Source organism: Serpula lacrymans (assembly GCF_000218685.1).
Source record: "Serpula lacrymans var. lacrymans S7.9 unplaced genomic scaffold SERLAscaffold_2, whole genome shotgun sequence".
NCBI lineage: Eukaryota > Fungi > Basidiomycota > Agaricomycetes > Boletales > Serpulaceae > Serpula > Serpula lacrymans.
The window spans coordinates 1,202,234-1,222,909 of NW_006763291.1; the positions used below are offsets into that span (position 1 = coordinate 1,202,234).

At 45.6% G+C, this 20,676-nt stretch overlaps 9 protein-coding genes across 9 annotated transcripts; 2 read left to right on the forward strand and 7 right to left on the reverse strand.

Moving 5' to 3' along the window:
* Positions 1-3,623: 3,623 nt before the first annotated feature.
* SERLADRAFT_456849 (uncharacterized protein) lies at positions 3,624-4,591 on the forward strand (the record flags this gene model as incomplete). The annotated part of the gene is made up of 2 exons (XM_007313468.1): positions 3,624-4,265; positions 4,323-4,591. 2 exons carry the CDS (start codon positions 3,947-3,949, stop codon positions 4,391-4,393), a joined length of 390 nt encoding a protein of 129 aa, XP_007313530.1.
* Positions 4,592-5,063: 472 nt separating this feature from the next.
* SERLADRAFT_433295 (uncharacterized protein) lies at positions 5,064-6,723 on the reverse strand (the record flags this gene model as incomplete). Its single annotated transcript, XM_007313469.1, has 7 exons — positions 5,064-5,261; positions 5,322-5,377; positions 5,461-5,797; positions 5,871-6,096; positions 6,145-6,266; positions 6,337-6,591; positions 6,652-6,723. 7 exons carry the CDS (start codon positions 6,721-6,723, stop codon positions 5,064-5,066), a joined length of 1,266 nt encoding a protein of 421 aa, XP_007313531.1.
* Positions 6,724-6,947: 224 nt separating this feature from the next.
* Positions 6,948-7,404, reverse strand: SERLADRAFT_456850 (uncharacterized protein; the record flags this gene model as incomplete). The annotated part of the gene is given in 2 exon segments (XM_007313470.1): positions 6,948-7,350; positions 7,363-7,404. The coding sequence occupies 1 exon segment, from the start codon at positions 7,246-7,248 to the stop codon at positions 7,087-7,089; it is 162 nt and encodes a 53-aa protein (XP_007313532.1).
* Positions 7,405-7,897: 493 nt separating this feature from the next.
* SERLADRAFT_433297 (uncharacterized protein) lies at positions 7,898-9,006 on the forward strand (the record flags this gene model as incomplete). The annotated part of the gene is made up of 3 exons (XM_007313471.1): positions 7,898-8,028; positions 8,076-8,904; positions 8,959-9,006. The coding sequence occupies 3 exons, from the start codon at positions 7,898-7,900 to the stop codon at positions 9,004-9,006; spliced, it is 1,008 nt and encodes a 335-aa protein (XP_007313533.1).
* Positions 9,007-10,204: 1,198 nt separating this feature from the next.
* On the reverse strand, positions 10,205-10,748 carry SERLADRAFT_377938 (uncharacterized protein; the record flags this gene model as incomplete). Its single annotated transcript, XM_007313472.1, is given in 3 exon segments — positions 10,205-10,369; positions 10,430-10,686; positions 10,705-10,748. Coding segments are annotated over 2 exon segments (289 nt in total), but the record flags the coding sequence as incomplete, so codon positions are not given.
* Positions 10,749-12,650: 1,902 nt separating this feature from the next.
* Positions 12,651-14,336, reverse strand: SERLADRAFT_456854 (uncharacterized protein; the record flags this gene model as incomplete). The annotated part of the gene is made up of 7 exons (XM_007313473.1): positions 12,651-12,895; positions 12,962-13,353; positions 13,408-13,451; positions 13,503-13,705; positions 13,768-13,976; positions 14,033-14,171; positions 14,224-14,336. The coding sequence occupies 7 exons, from the start codon at positions 14,296-14,298 to the stop codon at positions 12,839-12,841; spliced, it is 1,119 nt and encodes a 372-aa protein (XP_007313535.1).
* A 2,048-nt stretch (positions 14,337-16,384) lies between these two features.
* On the reverse strand, positions 16,385-17,379 carry SERLADRAFT_456858 (uncharacterized protein; the record flags this gene model as incomplete). The annotated part of the gene is made up of 5 exons (XM_007313474.1): positions 16,385-16,690; positions 16,757-16,789; positions 16,896-16,951; positions 17,018-17,075; positions 17,132-17,379. 3 exons carry the CDS (start codon positions 17,348-17,350, stop codon positions 16,908-16,910), a joined length of 321 nt encoding a protein of 106 aa, XP_007313536.1.
* Positions 17,380-17,568: 189 nt separating this feature from the next.
* On the reverse strand, positions 17,569-19,891 carry SERLADRAFT_456860 (uncharacterized protein; the record flags this gene model as incomplete). The annotated part of the gene is made up of 8 exons (XM_007313475.1): positions 17,569-17,961; positions 18,012-18,142; positions 18,200-18,295; positions 18,345-18,780; positions 18,833-18,916; positions 18,970-19,339; positions 19,390-19,654; positions 19,708-19,891. 6 exons carry the CDS (start codon positions 19,030-19,032, stop codon positions 17,950-17,952), a joined length of 822 nt encoding a protein of 273 aa, XP_007313537.1.
* Positions 19,892-20,198: 307 nt separating this feature from the next.
* Positions 20,199-20,590, reverse strand: SERLADRAFT_456862 (uncharacterized protein; the record flags this gene model as incomplete). The annotated part of the gene is made up of 1 exon (XM_007313476.1): positions 20,199-20,590. One exon carries the CDS (start codon positions 20,530-20,532, stop codon positions 20,371-20,373), a length of 162 nt encoding a protein of 53 aa, XP_007313538.1.
* Between the last annotated feature and the right edge of the window lie 86 nt (positions 20,591-20,676).

Sequence of the window (20,676 nt, forward strand, 5' to 3'; positions counted from 1 at the left end):
TCTTCTGTGGCATTCAACGCATTGAAAACATTTTAGCCGAGGTGCAACAAGAACTGGCTGACTGGCTCACTCCTCTGAACTTCCGTCAAAAACAAAACGATATCTACGGAAATAGACAAGAGGGGACTGGAGACTGGGTACTTAAGGACGAAAGATTCAAGGAGTGGGAGAGAGGTGATGTTAAAACATTATGGTGTCCTGGGATTCGTAAGTATGAAATCCTTAATAATGTTGATGTTGCTGATACTGAGTCTGGTAGCCGGTGCTAGGAAAACAGTTCTTGCGTAAGGATTGTACTTAAACACTACAAATAATCTGTATTGACCGCTTTTACACCTCTAGGTCGCATATCATCAATCATCTTGCTGACACGTACAAAAGCCCTACTATTGGTGTAGCCTACATCTACTGCGAATACAAAGATCAATCAAGCCAAACAATTCTTGACCTCGTCGCCAGTCTCCTGAAGCAGCTTGTTCAAGATTCATCACCAACGTTCGAGCGCGTCAAAAGTCGATACCAATCTCACCGACAACAAAAATTCCGCCCCACTCTCAGAGAAGTCCACGATACGCTAATATTCGAGATCAAGACGTTTTCGAGATTTTTCGTCGTTGTCGATGCTTTAGACGAACTTGCGGAAGAGCGCAAAAAGCGTTATGAGCTGCTCGATAGGCTCCAATCTCTTGGATGCAGCCTACTAATTACTTCACGCGATATTGGAGCAATTAGGAAGGATCTTCGTGATGCGCAATGTATGCACATTCGTGCAAATGATGACGATATACGTCAGTATATCGAAAGTGGTATTCTCGGGACATCATTAGAAGATTTCGTCGCTGAAGAACCCAATCTAAGAAAAGAAATTGTCGACTGTGTCACGAAATGCGCAGATGGCATGTGAGTGCTTCTTGAATCCTTCCATGACCAAGCTAGATTTCAATGTTGTATAAGGTTTCTCCTATGTCGTCTGCATGTAGGATCATTGGAAACCATGCTCACTTGTAGAGAGGTCTGGGAGGCTCTCAAAAATCTATCCAAAGACGTGAACAATGCCTACGATGAAACAATGACCCGGATCAACAAACGAGACAAGAAACACCGGGAACTTGCTTTGACGGCTATTATGTGTATCACTTATGCTCTTCGACCACTGAGCGACAAACAGCTTCAGCATACTGTGACACTTTTACGTGGCAGTCTAGGAATCACTAGTAATGACCTCGTGGATATAACCTCCATATTGGGAGCCTGTGCTGGTCTAGTTGTGGTTGATGCAGAGCGTGCTGTGGCTCGCCTGATTCGTGAGCAGCTCATACTTCTATTAATGGCTATATCTGATTGTTATTCCATTAGATAACACTGCTCAGGAGTACTTCAGCGGATATAAGGAATGGCTATGCTCAAACCCCCACGCAGAGCGTACCAACGTATGCCTCAAAGTATTGTCAATACCTCCACCTGCTGATCCCTATCAGAAGTGGCCATTCAGTGGGGAGTTCAGCCATTATGCTGTGGAAAACTGTGGAAATCATGCACGCGGTCTTGTCGAGGAGACAAATAAGGCCATAATATATGATTTCCTCCATCACGAGCAAAACGTCAAAAGACCGAGGGATGTAGACGTCACATGGACTGGGGGCTCTCATAGCTCCGTGATGCATTTATGCGCCTTCTGCGGCTTGGCTCGAACCATTGAATATCAACTGCAAAGTGGAGCTGTCGTAGGCCAACAAGATGATCTTACGGGTAGAACAGCGCTACACATCGCAGTAATCAAGGAATATGTAGATGTGGTGAGCCTGCTATGCGACCGAGGCTACGACGTAAACTCGCAAGATGCACAAGGTAGGACTCCACTCTCGTTCGCAGCCGGAGCAGGGAACACGGAGAGTGTTAAATGGTTTTTCGAAGATGATGATGTGTGGGACGAATCGAAGATTCGAGAAGGCCAGATACCATTCACGTTCTCAGCCGAAAATGGAAACGTAGGGACCTTTAAGTCGTTTCTGGCAAGCGGCGATGTAAAGGCTGCCTCGAAAGGCGAAGATGATCTGACACGACTCTCGTTGATGGCCGTACCAGGAAGCGTGGAGATTCTTAAATGGTTGCTAAAAGGGAATCACGTGGGGTCTGTCTCCATAGATTTGGGAAAGAAAAATGGCCAGATGCCATCCTTGGCAGCCGAATATGGAAACGCAGAGATCGTCAAGTTGTTGCTGGCAAGGGATGATGTGAAGGCCGACTTGAGAGACAAACATGGTCTAACACCACTCTCGTTTGCAGCCATAGCAGGGAATGTGGAAATTGTTCGATTATTACTGTTTAGAGATGACGTGGAGGCTGACTCGAGGAATAAAGAAGGCCGGACACCCCTTTCGTTTGCAGCCAAGTATGGGCACGCAGGGATTGTCAAGCTATTACTAGAAAGGGACGATGTACAGGCCGACTCGAGAAATGAAGATGGCCGAACACCACTCTCGCTCTCAGCCAAGCACGGAAAAGTCGAGGTTGTCAGTTTGCTGCTAACAAGAGATGATGTGGAGGCTGACTCGAGAGATAAAGAAGGCCGGACGCCGCTTTCGATTGCGGCCAAGCATGGAAACGCTGAGATCGTTGAGTTGTTGTTGTCAAGAGATGATGTGAAGGCCGACTTGAAAGACGACGATGGTCTTACGCCACTTTTGTTTGCATCCAGAGCAGGGAGGGCGGAGATCGTTAAACTATTGCTGGCAAGAGATGACGTAGAGGTCAACTCGAGAAATAAAGAAGGCAAGACACCACTATCGTTCGCAGTCATGCATGGAAACGTGGAGGTGATTAGTTTATTGCTGGCAAAGAGTGGTGTGGAGGCCGATATGAAAGACGAACTTGGTATGACACCACTCTCGCTCGCAGCTGCATCAGGAAATGTGGAGATTGTCAAGCTGTTACTCGCAAGGATGATGTGAAGGCTGACTCGAGAAGTGAAAAAGGCTGGTCACCACTCTCACTCGCAGCCAACTTTGGGCACGCAGAGACTCTCAAACTGTTGTTGGCAAGAGATGATGTGAAGGCCGACTCCAAAGACGAAACTGGTTTGACGCCCCTCTCGCTTGCAGTCATAGCAGGGAGGGTGGACATCGCCAGTTTGTTGCTGGAAAGAGATGATGTGGAGGCTGACTCGAAAAATAAAAAAGGTTGGACACCGCTCTCTTTTGCAGCCAACTATGGACGCGTGGAGATTGTCAAGCTTCTGCTGGGAAGAAATGATGTGAAGGCCGACTCAAAAGATGAAGATGGTGTTACACCACTCTCATTCGCAGCTATGACAGGGGGCGTGGAGATTGTGAAATTGTTACTGGCAAGAGATGATGTGGAGGCCGACTCAAAAAACAAAAAAGGTTGGACACCACTCTCGTTCGCAGCCAACTATGGACATGTGGAGATTGTCAAACTTCTGCTGGGAAGAATTGATGTGAAGGCCGACTTCAAAGACGAAAATGGGTTGACACCCCTCTCGTTTGCAGTCATAGCAGGGAGGGTGGAGATTGTGAAACTGTTATTGGCAAGAAATGACGTGGAGGCCCACTCGAGAAATAAAGAAGGCCTGACGCCACTCTCATTTGCAGCCATGTATGGAAACGCAGAGATAGTCAAGCTGTTGCTGGCGAGAGATGACGTTGATGTCAAGTGGAGAGATGAAAATCCAAATTCAACACTTCTGTTCAGAGCGGCGAACAACGGATGTAAACCTGTTCTCACCGGAGAAAATATTGACGTGAACTTGCAAGATGAAAATGGAGATTCTCCACTGCATTATGCGGTGCGTTCTAGGCATGAAAAAGTAGTCTCCTTGCTTCTCTCGCATTGTAATATCGCACCCAATTTGAAGAACATAAAGGGACAGTCACCGCTGCATTGCGCGATCTTGGGTATTGACCAAGGACAGGAGTCGTCAAAGCGCATGTCTGCGAGCTCGCCGGAGGCAATTGTGGGCCTTCTTCTTGCGCGAGGTGACATTCGTGTCGATTTGGTGGACGACAATGGATTGACACCGCTGATGCTTGCTCGCTCTCTCGAAGCTGTAGCCGTGGTGAAACTCCTTGAAGAGTATACAATAGACTCAGAGTTCAATTCTGTGGATGGAAGAGAAACTTGCTCCAAGCGGATAAACAGAGGACCATTGATAGGCACGACGGTCGTTGGTCATCAAACAATACATAGGAGAGATATTGCACGGCCCTTGTTATGTTCAATATCACGGAATAATGATAATGACCAAGGTATGTCTCTTATATGGCTAGGTTTATCTCACATACACTCATCGATATCATTTTTAGGTAGTTCCCATTACTCATCAGGGTCCTATCCCCCTAGTATCCTCCACGACACCCTACCTTCACCTGATTAGTTGCAATCATTTTGACGTTACTGTGTCTGTCACTAAGGATGGCCTTGATCCTACAGTCAAGGATTTGTTCAGTATATGTTGACTGCAGCGTTTTGACAGAACTGAATGGTCTCCCGTAATTATCGACATGACGTTCGATTACCATGTTTTATATAACATCCAAACAATTCTATCTATTTAATGTTTATACTGAAACCTGAAAACTGGATTCACTACGTGTGTGCATGTACGACCCAGAGGGTACGTTTGCGCCGATGCAGGAAAACTAGCACAACTCAGCTTCTTGATGTGTTAATGGAAACTTGTGTAATCGCACACCTATACAAGCACTAGGCTAATAGCAAAGTCAAAGGTCCTATGACATTGTCGATGTTCTACACGACCAGTTTTACTAGAGAATGCCCATGCAAATTACTGGGACTACGAAGTTTATTGTGATTGTTATTGGAAATGCGAAATTATGTCAGGTCTCCCTCGCTGTCTACATGTTTACCCAATACTGGTTATTTTATTCATATTGAAACCACATCCATATCACCGGTTTCACGCATAACGCAGTACGCACATTACAGTAATGTTGATCCTGGGAAGAGCTCGCACAAAGCACACTAAAAGTTCATGGGCGAACCAAACAAAGGCTACAGCCTAGCATAGAAGATGCTATTACCAACTAGGTGGTAGACTGGCGTAGGCGATGTTGTAGGGCGAACAATACATCTTCAAAACACTCTTCGACAGATTTGATGTACTCTTCGTTATTCTGATCCTGCATATTGCCTGCGGGAACATCCAGCGTGAAAGATGGGCCGTATAGCGGGAACGCGCGATGATCCGGTATTTCTGTATCTACTGAGAGTGGCTTTCCCATCTGTGGATCGCAGTAAGACAAAAGAGTTTAGTCTGCATCATACACTGTGGCAGTACTCACGGCGATCGATGTCAGATACGCCCATGCACGGGCGGCGTTGGGAGAGTTATAGCCGCCTAGCAAGTTGTCAGAATTCTCAGGCTCTGTACCCCTTACTCTGGGTACTCCCTATTTTGACTGAGATGGAGTAGAACCATACCTCCACCGAGTAGTAGTTTTTTACCGTCCCATTCGTGTACTACGCGACTGGTACACCAGCCTAGAGAGCCTTCCCCTTCTAAAGACCAGTTCCAGGTGGCCATTGGATCTCCAGCTAGACCGTCCAAGCCACATTGCACGACGATGTAGTCAGGCTCAAATAGGTTCTTAACGCGTTCTACTATTGGCCATATTCGCATAAAGGTGCGGTTCGAAGCTCCCGGTCTGAGAGGGAGGGAAAGAGAGAAAGGGTCAAAGGTGGGAGATCCTGGTGCGGGGAGACTCGATAGTGGAGAGATGGGGAAGAACCCTTCAGCAGCATGGTGAATAGAAAAAGTCTATTATGATTTGTGAGTATATGCGCCTCATCGTTGCTGGTTTAGCTATTATTGAGAAGCGGATGACACTTACAAGAACTTGTGGACTGTTGGTAGAGCTGGTAGAATAGAAAGCTTGCGAAACAGAATCGGAGAAATGCAGATCGAGGTCTAGATACATGATGCGAGGCTTTTTAGACGGAGGAGCAGGTGAGATATTGTCGTAGGGATTTGGGACGAACCGCCTCAGAGCGAGGATGGCGAGGACGCAGTCGGCGACGTAGCAGAACCCGGACGCGCGAGCTTTCTGAGCATGATGCCTATAAAACCTCCGTAACTGCGAAATTAATGCTATCGATGATACCTACCTGCCGCCGTCCCAGCATATTGCGATATCAGCTTGATCGGTCTTAAGAGTGTTTGCTCCTGTCAGAGAAGCGCCTGCTACGAGAAATATGTAGTCGTCTAATCCGCGAAAAGGTGGGCAATCCTAGATTTACATCATCGCGCGCCTCCATTCATTCGATGGGTGTAGGGTATCTCAGGGGGTGAATACGTACATCTTCAAGACCGAAATCTGCACTTTCATTTGGTTCCTGTTGAACGTTTTCAGAGTGGTTATCGGGGTTCAAAGAGAAGTCCAGGTAGTCGCGGGTGTGATAGACGGACAGATCCTTGAGAGTGGCGCGATTTGGTCGAATGAGGCGTATATGCTGCCCATTGTGCTTTTGCTTTGGTACTAGTATACCGAGAGAGCTTGCGAGGGAGTGAACCAGCAGAGATCTGTTCTTGTTCGATGGAAGTAGAGATGAAACCTACAGTATATATACGGAAATCAGTGCTCACGACAACTTGAGTTGTTCTGATTACCGCACCTTGGCCAGCTCCTCTGAAACAACGTACACCACACGTTTATTAGGGTTGTTGGTTTTTTTTGAGGTCGCCATCGTTGCAACCAATCCTTGAAGCCTGAAAGTACAAGGACGTTCTCCCACTAAACCCGTTCTACAATAATGGACGTCGTTCGCTGGTTCGCTGAGAACTGTGTGCCGGGGATGCCGTGCAAGAGATGATGATCCGCTGAGTCTAAAGGCGCCCCAAACTGGGTTTTCTGAGTCCGAAATAGGTAATTGGATATAGTATTCGCACGGCTTTAAAGTACGCCGTCCTTATGGCACGTCTTCAACGTCGCGGACGATGGCCAGCACCCCAGCTTCCACCTTGCCCGTCACTGTTTCTGCATTGTCCTCGAGTTCGTTGATATCGTCCTCGCCGACGCTCTTCTCTTCTTCTGCAGAGTCTTCTGTTCCTTATTCACGTATTTCTTCTTCTTTGTCATCTTCGATAGACCCTTCGTCGCTGTCTATGTCTTCTGAGCCTTCGTCGGCCCCGTCCCCGACGTCCACTGTGTAAGCAGTACAGCTCGCCTTCTGTGCTTGTATCGCGGTCGTTGGCAGCAACAGTGCGCTCATAGAGCCTGTTTCTATTCTAGTCTGCCTACTTCCAGCATTCCAACTTCCCACTCCGACTCACCCACGTCTATCTCTTCTGCAATGTCGACGACCAGCGTTCCATCATCCAGTCCTCCTTCGTCACGTGCTTCCCCTTCGTCGACTAGCGCTCCTCCAACTACAGCCACCACAATGGAGTCCACCACCGAGCCTTCGTCCTCAGCGTCGTCCAGTATCTCGAGTACGACATACGAAGTGACTTCAACCTCAACTCCTCCTTCTACTTCGACTACACCCACAACCACTTCCGTCCCCCCCACTTCAACGACTCCCAGCTCATCTCCACCGACTACCACGTCATCTCCACCACCGACCACCACATCATCTCCACCACCGACCACCACTTCACCGCTAACAACCACTTCCTCCTCTCCTCCAACTACAACCACAATTTCTTCTCCACCCACCACCACTTCCCCGCCAACTACAACGTCTTCGGCAGCGCCAAGTACTTCACAGACATCAACTGTAACACCTGGAGACAACCCTGATGTCATACCAACGTAAGTCTGTCGTACATCCTCAATTTCATCATCTGATTATTGTTACCTATAGAACAACCGTCGAACATACTGTTTACGTCACCACTACAAATGATCGAGGGCAAACAATGGTCACCGCTCCTTCTATAATCACCCAAACACTCACTACCACTGGTACTGATGGCGGCGTTACGACTGTCACCCAGGCTATCGTCAATCCAACACTGAATCCCAATAGTGGGTCAACAAAAAGTTCTACGTAGGTTTCCCATATCGGATCTCATTCGCTTATTTACGTTCTCGCAGATTTTTTCATAATACAGGTGCTGTTGCGGGTGTTTTCGTGTTAGTCGGCCTTGCCGCTGCTTCCATAGTTCTTTGGATATTTTTCGCTATTCGACGCAAAAGGCGAGTGCGACAGCTTGAACATGATACTGCTGTTGAAGCTGCAGTTGCTGCTGCTGGTTTTGGGCGATCACGTTTGGACGACGATAATGACAATGATCCAAACGGCACATCCGGCTCTTACCACAATCGTACTTCTCAATTCTCCTCAGAAATGGGCCAGCGCTCCAGCCTCCTTGGCTTTCCGCCTGGCGCTTCTGCTAGCTCTCCCGTCTCTCCAGCAGCTAGGTCTTCTGGTCGGTATGACAGCTACCTTGGTGAAGACCCTGAGGGTTACGACCCTTACGCAGGCTATGCTGATGGGCAGGCTGTGTTGAGGGCTGCACGAGAAGGATATATACCTACAAGGACAGCTAGTCCCCCGCCTGGTGCTGCACCAGGTGATCCCGTCATATTTGGCGATGACGTCGGAACTGGCTCTCGCGATCGCCACAGTTCTTCTGGCCATGCGCCAACCCACAGTGCGGGCAGCTACGAACCTCTACTCGCGGCGTACGCACAATCGTCGCCTCCTACAGACAATAGTCCTGTTGCACCCTCTCACCAGCGTCTCGCTGATAGTTCTAGTGCTTTGTTTGACGAATCTCGATTTCCTTATTCCACTGGGTCTTCGGAGGAGGGAAATGCCGATGAAAGATTAGATCCAAGCATAAGACGTCGCACGAGGACAGATAGCCTAGGTTCAAATAACTTGAGGGACGAAGAAGATTATACACGACCCGTCCTCAAGGTCAGTTCTACGTCATCCATATCCTTATCTCCAACCACTAAAATAATTTTACAGGTTCGAAATATGCCTGAATCTGCCAGCCAGGATTCTATGGGTTTGTAAAAAATGATGCATGCGTGATTACTATGACCGCATATGTAAAAGATTTCCTTGTTTTCTTGCATTGTTTTCTCTCCTGTACCATGGACTATCACACATTGATGGACATTTATTGTGTTTCTACGTTCTCAGTTTGCTCACTCTCAATAGTACTATACACACAGAGATCGCTTTGCATGTACAACATTCACGGACACATGATGGCCAATAGATCCCCACTTGCATTCCTCCATGACAGTTCCTCACTATGTGTTCTGTATACGCCACCCGTAAATTTCCACACGTGATAAATAAATAAATGATGCATATAGCTGCATATCGAATGTCATATCAGTAAATTAGCCTGACAAGAGAGACAACATTATAATAGTCATAGCTGTAAACTAGTGGTGAAGTCTTGGGCGACAAAATAAGAATGAGATCATGTCAGGGAATCCACTATCGAAGTCCACTACCAGCCCGACGCATGTTCATAGAATTCGCGGATAGTAGAAAAGAAGCGAGCATAGACAACACAGGTGAAAAGGTCCATAGGTGCCCGAAGGGGAATGACATTCCGAAAAAGACGCCATACTCAACTCCATCAAAAGCAACATAGAAGTCCCTTCAGAAAAGCCAGAAGTCCTTTCTTCTTACGCTGAGGCTGAGGGCTGTTGTTTTGTGGCTAGATGTAAGGGTTTGTAATGTGCTTAGCCACGAAGGGCGGTAGTTCGAGAGATTGCTTCACCTGCTCCTGGAGACTGTTATCTTTTGGCTAGACGTAAGGAATCGTGCTCTGGTTAGCCACGAAGGGTGGTAGTTCGAGAAATTGCTTCACCTGCTCCTGAAGATTGATATCCTTTGGCTAGGTGTAAGGAATCGTAACGTGCTCTGGTTAGTCACGAAGGGTGGTAGTTCGAGAAATTACTTCACCTGCTCCTGGAGATCGCTATCCTTTGGCTAGATGTAAGGAATCGTAATATGCTCTGATTAGCCACAAAGGGTGGTAGTTCGAGAAATTGCTCCACCTTCTTATGGAAATCGATATCTTTTAACTAGATGTAAGGAATCATAATGTACTCTAGTTAGCCAGGAAGGGTGGTAGTTCGGGAAATTGCTTCACCTGATCACGATAGTCACCAGTTGTATCCTTCATATATGTCCAGGATTCACCAACTCGGGTTAACCGGATACGGAGGCCCTTAGTGTCGGTAATTGGTCTACTTTGCTCAGTGACCAGCGATTCGGCCTTCAAGTCCAATTCGGTCCACACGCTACATAGTTTATCAATTACCTGATTTAAATCTCGAAAATCAGTCTGAGAGTCGGAGAAAATATGGCAGGCAACTCTCTGGGGAGTTGCTTCTCCTTCATTTACCGATGAAGTCTATGGCGATATAATTAGTTACTAGTACCAAAGCTATTTAACACAAGCGATGTCACGTACAGCTGCAATTTGAGAGCTCCTAGGCTGGTTTTTGCCATCAATAATTTTGGAGTTTGCACGTTTTAGTTTGGTGCTTCGAAAGATATCGGAACGCCGCATCTTCCTGAAAACCTCGAGAGTGCTCTTGCATTTCTGCTGTGTGGATTGAGCCATGTTTGACATATCTCCCCATGCCTTCTGATAATCGTTCTCGGGCACTGAACCATCCTGCAACCTGATGCACAGGCCTGACCCTTGGACAGATAATTTGTAAACTTCCTCAGCCACCTCCAAACTTTGCCGTCCACTTTGAGTGAATAATCTTAACATCTCCTTCCAGAAAAACTGAGACCTTCCATGAAATTAGTTGTGAGAACATTAGTGTTAATCAAATATGAGCGCACTCTTGCGTCGACGAACGGGGGTAAGGTCGGGGTTCAAGTATATTTTCGATTCGTTTAGCTAGGTCGGGCATATTAATATCGACGAAAGTGGGCATGCCACTGGGATCTTCTTGAACACCACTTGCATCCGGGGATGACATAGCCATGAACGCTTGAGGTTTTCGCGCCGCAGGCTGCCCTTGAATGGGCATTGTAGAATGTAACAAGCGCTTGACTGCCCCTATCTGTAGCACACGCATCATTCAAGAGTGATAGTAAATTCAAGATTGTTTGCTAACCTGGTCGACATATGAAGTCCAACGCTGGCCGAGCTCAACAGTATGGAGCGAGTCGAGCCCAGTAGCACCCAGCATACCTCCAAGTCTAGCACAGACGTCACTCCAACCAGTTTGTAGATGGTCTAAACATTCTTCTACCTCATCCAAGATATCACTCGTTTGATATATAAAATAGAAAAGGTCATTAAGCGATTTGCCTTCGGTGAGTCGAGGTGCTGCAGAGCTCAAGGTCAATATTTGCTAAATCAACGTATGGGAGGTGACATGCCAGAAGGCTCCAAGTCACCTGTCGGCTGCTCTTTATATGAGAGATGGTTGACTTGTAGAGGAACTGGGATGTTGGCGAATGATTCTGGGCTGTTGACAACTTGCGATGATGTCTTTGACTCGATAATTAAGACTTCTAGGACCTTTTTCACATTCAACTTACTAGCTATGGAAAGAGCTATGAGAGGACTCACCCTGTTCAGGCGTCGACGAACATTTTCCACAGCTACGTGGGTGCTTAGGTACCGATTGAAGATTCCGCTTGCAAGGTCACTTGATGACTGAGCAGAATCTTCGTCCCATGTCACCTCCCCCTCGAGAAGTATGCAGAAGGTTGTAACCTGATCCACAGCGTCTATAATCTGTGATATCACTGTTCTGTACGATTCAACGACTACACTAGAAAGCTGGTGAAAGCGACCATGTATTCTAGGGATTATATTAGCCCACAGCTAGATGGACAGTGATTATTACTTACCTTTGAATATATTCTGCTTTGTGAAGGGACTCCAAGATCACAAATAAACTGATCAAAGACTTCGCCAGTTTATCCAATTTAACTCCATCGTTTTCTGGGAGGGATATAGACTGGTGGTTGTTGGGCATTTCAGTAATAAGATTCCGACAGCGAGAGAAGGGTGCGAGGGCAAAGAAAGAGGATCTCACAGGTTACTACTCTTTTAAAGATATACGAGCGAGACGCCTCAGGCTGTCCATGCCAAATAGTAGACAAATGCTTTAGCAAATCATAGTACACCATACTGACGGCATTAAGCCCGAAGTCGATAATGAATCGCAAACCAGAGTGGTTCGAAATTCAAATTCTGTGATTAGACAGCCAGCATGAATGACATAATGAAGAAGGTAACAGGCAGGTGCCAGCGTTATACTCAAGTGAACAACGTCCGAGTCCAAATATTTACAGTAAGGCGCTTCAAGTCATGGCAAACCATGCCGGATTAGGGAGGCCAGGACCAGCCCATGGAGCAAAGTATTGAAAAAGATGCCTCGTCGAAGGATATTTGATGCAGAGGATCTATATCATGGTGGACGTCTGGTGGACGTTGTAATGTCATCATGTCAGACTCATGTCAGCTCAGGTATCCCACATTTTCATTTCTCACACAACACAGCGACTAATTTATTCGGAAAGTTTGGCGCTGAGATTGTCGTAAGGATTGAGTGATGCTGGGCGCTGAGGCCGGGTGTCGGTTCCAAAAGTTCTGGAAAAAGATCAACTGTCTCAGCAGCGAATGATAATTCAAGTTGGGTTACTCAAGTATCCGAGTATGTGACAGCAAATGTTGTGTTATTAGACGCATATGGCTGAGAAACAATTGTGAACCAACTTGATAAGAAGAAATCATATCAGGGTCTACAGGTTTGAAGACACTACAGACAACGCGGTGTAAATGTAGACAGGTGCAAATGTGGCTGAAGGGGATGAAATCACAAACATAACCTAAACATACTCAGCTCTATCAACAGCAACAGATATGATTCCTCAAATAGGCGAGACTTCCATGCTGCGCTGGCAGCTACATGCAAGCAACCATGACGTGCTCAGATAAAATACGAGGAGTAGTTCAAGAAATTTGCCTCACCTCTTGATAGTTTACGCTATCGTCCTTCAGTTTTGTCCAATATCGGATGGTGCTGCGAAGGCGCAAAGAGGTTTGGTTGTTTCCTAGCTCCGCCAAGAGACATCCTGCCTGCATGTCCAGTTCGGTCCACCAACTTGCCAGTTGATAAATCGAGTAATACAAATCTTGAAAATGGGAAGGGATTCCAGGTATCGAAGCAACGGGATTGTTCTCTTGAATGCCCTGGAATAAATTGCTAGCTCCGGCGATGGCCTTAACCTGCGTGCGCATCACCCTAAAATTTGCGAGGGTATCATGACACTTCTCTTTAGTGGTTTTAGCCAACGGTATCACAGTTTGATATGTCTTTGGGAGCTTATCCAGTGGGTTTTGTGCGGTGCAAAGGGCAAGACCTGCGCTAGACAAATCGATGACTTCCTTAGCTACCTCCATGCTTTTATTCTCACTTCGAGTGAAACTCCGAAGTAACACGTTGTTGGGATTTCGAGACCTTTCGGACATAATGAGTTACTAGAACGGTTACCAATGAGGATTAACATACATTAACAACAGCAAACTTAATGAAGGAGATTCAAGAACTTTGGCAACGTGTTGAGCCATGTCGCTGAGATTTACTGAGACGTCTTGGACACTGGCATCTGTGTCTTGTCCTTCTGCAGATGTAGCTACGTAGGCCTGGAGATTTTGCCTTGTAGTATGCTCCGGAATTTCGACTGCCGAGTACAATTGTTTGACCATCAGTGTCTGCAATGACGGGAATTGAGCTAGTGTATCACAAGCACGAAGCTATTGAGTTATTGACCAACCTGTTTGACGTACGAGGACCAAAGTTGGTTGGCCTCGGCATTATGGGATTGGTCCACTCCAGTAATACCCACAGCTTCAAGTTCAAGATTGACTTTATCCCAGCCATTTTGCAGTTTGTTAAAGCCTTCCTCTATCCGGTCCAAGAGATCGTTCACTCGATAGATTAGGCCCCAAAAGTGATTGATCGATTTGCCTTCGGTGGGCCGTTCTGCAGCAGAGTTTGATAAAGGTAAGTATTAAAATTATACAAGCGAAAGGATATACCAAGTGAGGGTGTTTCTGCTGTTTGGTCTGCAGAAGGTGAAAGGCTTATTTGCAGAGGAACCGGAACGGTGACGAACGGTTCTTGATTATCGGGTTCTTGAGATGATTTATTTGAATGAGTCATCAAGACTTTCAAGACCTTGTTGGCATTATAAGCATATGAGCGAACTCATTGCAAAGGGAAAACTTACTTTGTTCACGCGTCTGCGGACGTCTTCCACCCCCACTTGTATCTCCAGGTACTGCCTGGAGATCTGGCCTGCCATATCATTCAAGGATTGAGCGAAAGTTGCAGAAGCTTCGCCTCCCTTTCCCTCGTCAAGGAAAAGCTCGTGAAACGTTGAAACATGTCCCGCAACTTCTACAATTCGCGATATGACCGTTTTGTACGATTCAAGTATTGCTAAGCACGGGTCACGGAAGCGGGTATAACTTGAAATACCATAAGCCCATGAATAGATACATGATAGAACTTCCTCACCTTTGAGCAAATTTTGCGTCATGGAGAGGTTCCAATGTAATGAATAAGTCGATTAAAGATGTCCCAAGTGTGTCCAGCTTAACTCTAGTATCGATCTCTGGAAGAGACACTAGCTGCTTTTTGCTCGGCATTTCAAAATCTCACGTCAAGGGGAGGAGAAGGATATGAGGCTGAAAAAGAGAGTGAGTAGTGCTTGCTACCATTTATATATCATAGGTATACGAACGAGACTCCTGTCCCGGGCCATGGTAAAATTAGGCTTATGCCTATATGAATTTATTCCATGTCGAGTCATATGATCAACGTCCTCTCCGGAAGCGACTTGTCGCACATGAACAGCACAACACGCTCGTGGTTATCACGCTACACCGAAAGTGTTAAACCTGAAGCCAATAACAAATCACGAACCAGGAAGATCCGGAATTCTGTGCTCTGATAACAAGATGCGTGACGACTTCTGCTGAGGAGTAAAGAGAAGGCAGTGCTTAGATTCGTGGCAGCGTTAAAATTCGGGTGACCAAATCCTCAAGGCGTTTTTAGTCATGATTGGCGAGGCTTGGACTTTACGAAAAGCCAGGACGAGGACATGGGGCAAAGGGGTCGAATAAGATACTTCGGACCGTGATTAGAAGACACGTTTTACCAACAGGTTGATGCAGTGTATCTGTGTATCTATAGTATCATGGTGGATGGTTTTAATGTAAGATCGATATCCCACATTTCCAGAAATAATGTAAATATGGACTAACCTCTTCTGAAAGGCTGCTCACTGGTAGTGGCGCTAAGACTGTCGTAAGTATTGACGACCCAAAAATGACCCGAATAGGCGGTTCTAAATTTTCTGGAAGATCGTTTCGAGCCTTACAGCAAGTATCTCTTTCAAAATGGACTGTCTACGAGAGACTACGAGAGACTAAGTGGCAAGAGGCCCATATACACTCGGAGTTTCGTATTAAGTAGATCTAAATTTTTGAAAACTAACGCAAACCAGGGGGGAGCTTACACAAACCAATCAAGGTGGGTTCATGCATGGATTCCAATCACTACCAGAAAATTGGAAGTCTAAGCGAAGCAGAAAAAAACACTGCACACAGGTCCATGCGATGAGATCACTACACGAGGCTCAACGTGCCTACATTATACGTCAAAAAAACCTCTAGAGAAATATAAATTGTGCAGCACTATCGTTGATGAAGTGAACGGACTTTTGATGTCGATATTTTCAGTGAACAAATGTCAAGTATGAGACCAAAATTTGGGGATATTCTAGATAGATCTATCTAATTCACATAGGCATCGCGAGGTAGTGCCCTTGAACTCCAGATGTAACTCTGGATGATTTGCGGCTGTGAGGGTGGCACCTTTTGAAGCAGTGGCCGGCTCTTGTGTGAGTACTACGTAATACAAGCGTCTGGCAGTCTCTATCTGTGATGCATTATTCGAGAATGATACTAGACACGGGACTATTGACTAACCTGTCCGACGTACGAAGTCCAATGCTGAATGGTCTCTACTAGGGGTAACAAGTCTAGATCTAGAACGATGGCATCTATACGTTATATGTTAAATCAACGCAGTGGATTTGACATACAAGATGAAGAGTCTTATGTCGGTTGTTCTTCGTTTGCAAACTGGTGTCTCTACAGAGAAACTGGCATAGTGATAGATGACTCTTCTTGGCTGATGGCTGCTTGGGAAGATATATGGGGTTCCATGTTTAAGGTCTCCATGACCTTAATGGAATTATGAGCCCTGGGACAAACTAGGTAAGGTAAGAAGATTTATTTCTTTTAGCCGTCCACGAAAGTTTTGAGCATTCTGTGGAAGGTTCAGAAAAAGCCTGAAAGCAACACCCACAATCTGTGATACGGCCATCCTGTATGATTGTATAAGCTCGCACATAGGTAAACTGCCCTTACTTTGGGCGCAAATTGTCTTGTGAAGAGGTTCCATGTTCCCAAATAAAGATGTCGATTTTGCCCCCAGTCCATCCAAACCAATATCATTGATTTGTGATGGCCCTATAAATACATCATGAATTCGATGAGCACAGAAAGATAAAACATCGACATGGCATTTATCGGGGCAAGCAACTGGATGTGTTGACGTCTCATACCCTTTAAAGCTTGTCGTTTTATTGCGATTTCAGGATTTTTGAATGATCTAGGACAGAAATTCTATAACAGAAATGCTGAAAAGGTCAATATTTTCGCGATAGCAGGTGTTTGGATGCCAAAACTCACATGTAGTAGGTTAAATTGGGGAGAGAAGGAAAGCTTCAAAAGTTGATGGAGGGGTAAGCAGACAGAAGTCGGAAATGTAATAATGCAAAAGGCGTAGATTACTACAAGGGTAAACCAAATATAAGATGGCTAACAATACATAAAGAAAGGCCTATGTCGCTGGGTCATGTAGAACTGCGAGAAGGTACCGCTCGTCTGTAAAAAATTGTTTCAGTGACATGGGGACGGTTTATGAAGAGCTGATGGAATCATGGTGCTTACCTGGCGAGATCATAATTTCATGTCGTTTCGTCCGTATTCTCATAAAACGCACTTCATCCTTGGTTAAAAGGATCAGCAATCAGAGATCTTATAAACGACGAAGCTAAGACTCACCCCATCATTGTCAGGTCCATTGACTTCCTCTAGCCCTGCTTGCACACTTTCAACTATTTTGCTGATAGCACTTGCATATTTTTTGCCTTGTTCGCCTTCAAATATTACTCCTGAATATCTGATGATGCATACAGGATGGCCTCTTGATAGTAACAGGTAACCTAGGACTGAACGATGTGAAGAAAGAAGAGAAAGCGTCTGCTCTAGTTCTGGTGGCATAGCTTGTGCAGGTGGTGCACCGTGACTGTAAGGCTTCGGTTACAGATATCAGAACTAGACTTACATATTATTATTACGTAATGTTTACTTGTGTTGTTCAGCACTCTCAACTTATGTCTTTTTTTAGCTTCAGATGTTGCCGACCAAATTAATGATTAATCATAGTATGCAAGTCGATATCACTATGCCTCAGCGCCTTTCACTGAAGTACTTAGTAGTAGCGGGACATTTCAAACAATTACTGCAACATTGACATGATGCTATTAGTACATGTAGCAATAGTTTCAAGACCTAATAGTAAGTTACTGAAAGGCCCTGGGGCCTTTCTATACATGTCACCTTTACTCTGGTTGTACTACTAGTATTCAGTTGAAAATATGTTTATGTTTCATTAGCATACTTCGTAACTGCTGAGTGCAAGAATCGATCCAGCACTCGACCATATTATAAAGCTACTCAACCCGCATCTCGACTGGGTGCGAGATCTTCAAGCGAAACGTATCCGCAAATAAGAAACCACTTTTGTCGACCTCATTAAATCTGCGTAATTCAGACGAGCGGCTCATATATTTCAAGGCACGGCCAAGTGCTTTCATGAGTTAAGTCCGTGCCTTGAGATACTTTAGTCAACTTTCGAAAACTGCCTTATGGAACGACTTACCGAAAAATAGCGATGATGCCAAGGACTAGCACTACCAGTGACTACCTCGGAACCTCTCAGGGAATCCAATGATCCTGCTATGGATTTCATCGAGGACAATATGGCTTGTTCTATGACGCACCAGTCGTTTCCTGGTGTCTCGGATTGGGTCAGGAGCCCACGATCGAGTAACCGTAACAACGACTGACGACATTTCCAAAATTCGTGCAGATTCTGAAGAAGAACGCTGATATTGTGCAGAGCGGACTCTACCTCTAGCACAGAGTTACTTGAAGTCGTTTTTTCTGGAAGGTGAATTTAATGATGATCATCCAGAGTGAGACTCAAGCTAACCTTTGGCTATAGTAGGGCAAGTTTTTCGCCTCCGAAGTGGGTGTAGTTTGATACATTTCAAAAACTGATCCTTATTTGAGGCAAAGGCGATCCGAATATGGGTATGAGTGTCAATAAGCTGGTAGCACCTTGCTTCATACTCCTTTGATATGTCCGAGATCTGAGCCTGTAAGATCTCGTGGTGCGGATGGTCTGGTGCTATGGCACCATGCGTCAACTTGTCAGGGAAAATCGTCATTTCTTGAAGAAAAGTATGCAAATCGTGCAGCTCTGTGATCAACTTTGACTTCATCGCCTTGTACAATTCTTGTACAATTGGCTGCTTCTTGAGTCTTTCCGATGTCACTAGGTCTGTGCCGAGCGAAGCCATAGCTGCCTGACAGCTATTAACTTGTATAGAGAGAGATTGTATAACTTCTGAAAAAGGAAATTGATTCTGGCCCGAGTTTTCAGTAAAATTTACTTTGCAAGGCTACGCGAGGACACACCAGGCTAGCATCCACGGCTTTGGGCAGTTCAGGTTTCACTACTGTCAATGATAGACATTCGACTTTACCAGCGACGAGAACAGGCTAAGTATGAAAGATGATGTCAATCATACTCATGACATTCAAAAGGATCTTACCTGCGAGGATGTCGTATCTGGACCCTTGATATAGGCAACAGACGGATATAAGTCTTGCAACATGCTTATCTGGCAATCAAGAGAGGTTAACAGAGCCGATGAACAAATATGACCAATGTACTTGCTCGATCCACGTAAAATTGGTATTGCTTTGATATTGCGATCCAATTTCTTTGGAGCTCTTCGCTTTTCAACTTGCCAAGAGACTCCCGGTTTTGTACAACAGTCTTCATTCTTTGGAGTCTAGTTTCCGTATGAAGCCACCAATTCACGAAAGCATCAACATTTTTTGTGACTTCCTGCAGTGCACAATCCATCCCGTGCAACATCTCGAGGATTTCCTTTGCTGATGCTTGTTGGGCTGTGCGTCCTAGAGAATTTTTCGGGTGAAATTCAGTGAAAGAGTGAAATGCAACTTACTTGCAGCCCGATTTCGAAAATGTTTTTCGAAGGTTGCCGCTAGCAGACCCACGATTGGTAAAACTGCCGGTAAAATGATAGCAAGATGCGATCCGGCTGAACCGAAGATTGCTGAGTTAGTTGCAGTGTATTGTAATGCACTAGTAATGAGCCTGGAGGTATGGTCGGTCATATCCGCAATATTTTCATGACGCTTCGCTTTTATGCCTGCAGTTTCAACGTCAATGTTAAGAAAACCGGTCACGTGTAGGATTTCATTTGCGATCTTGACCCCAGATAACTGTCAGCTAAAACAATCTTCAATAGAATTTAAGTCACCTTCATAACCCCTACTCTAGTCTCGCGAAACTTGTTGCGTGTTTCCAGTGCTAGGCTGTGCGCATCCTTAGTCCCCTCCATCAATTCGTCCAAATAGGAGCTTAGCTCGTCTGGATGCACGCTATCGTCGCACAGGAAAGAGCACAATGAAACTGCTTGTTGTGCAAAGTGGTATCCTTTCCTGCTCGTTTCGATGCTCATATCGATGGCCTCCACATATACAACAGTTTGCTGTTTCACTGAAATGATGATGTTTTGAGCCCGAGGATCAGCCGATCTCACCGTCGAATATTCCAAGTCAATACGTGACCAACATCAAAAAGTCGATTTGTACACTCACTTAGCATCAGGTGAACACCATGGTTCAAGCAGCCGTAGGGCTTCCTGCGCCGGTTTAATCAAGGCTACCACATCGTAGTTCTGCTCGCTGGCCGGAGAAATAGTGGTAAGAGCTTCAGGGGCAGGTTGCTTTGGGGAAGTTTCTGTCATTTCCGTTGAAAACGAACAGATGAACAGGAACGAAAGAAAAGAAAAGGCAGAGAACGATAAAATACGATGGTGATACTTATAAAGGAATGGGCTCGTGTATAAAGTCAGATCTTGCTTGATAAAATCACAGCTCACTCGGGGTCAAACATTTGAGGCAACAGTTTAACGAATTCACTATCTCTCGAAGTCTCTCACATTGATGGGACCATATTCAGACGAGAAGTGACGACATGACGAACACGAGGAATGCAACGCGGTCGCAGGTCTGTGCTGATTGACGCCGCTCAACATTGCCCTTTGTTCCGCAGTTCGATCGTAAGCGCGATTCCAAATCATATATCAAGGTAGTTTCCGTGAGCGCTAGACTTTCATCGATATCGCAGGCAAGAGAATACTAAAAAGAGACGATAAGTACCAGGGGTGGGGTTCGGATGAGGTACCAATAGCCTACCCCCCTATCTTTAAAAACAAACACATCTC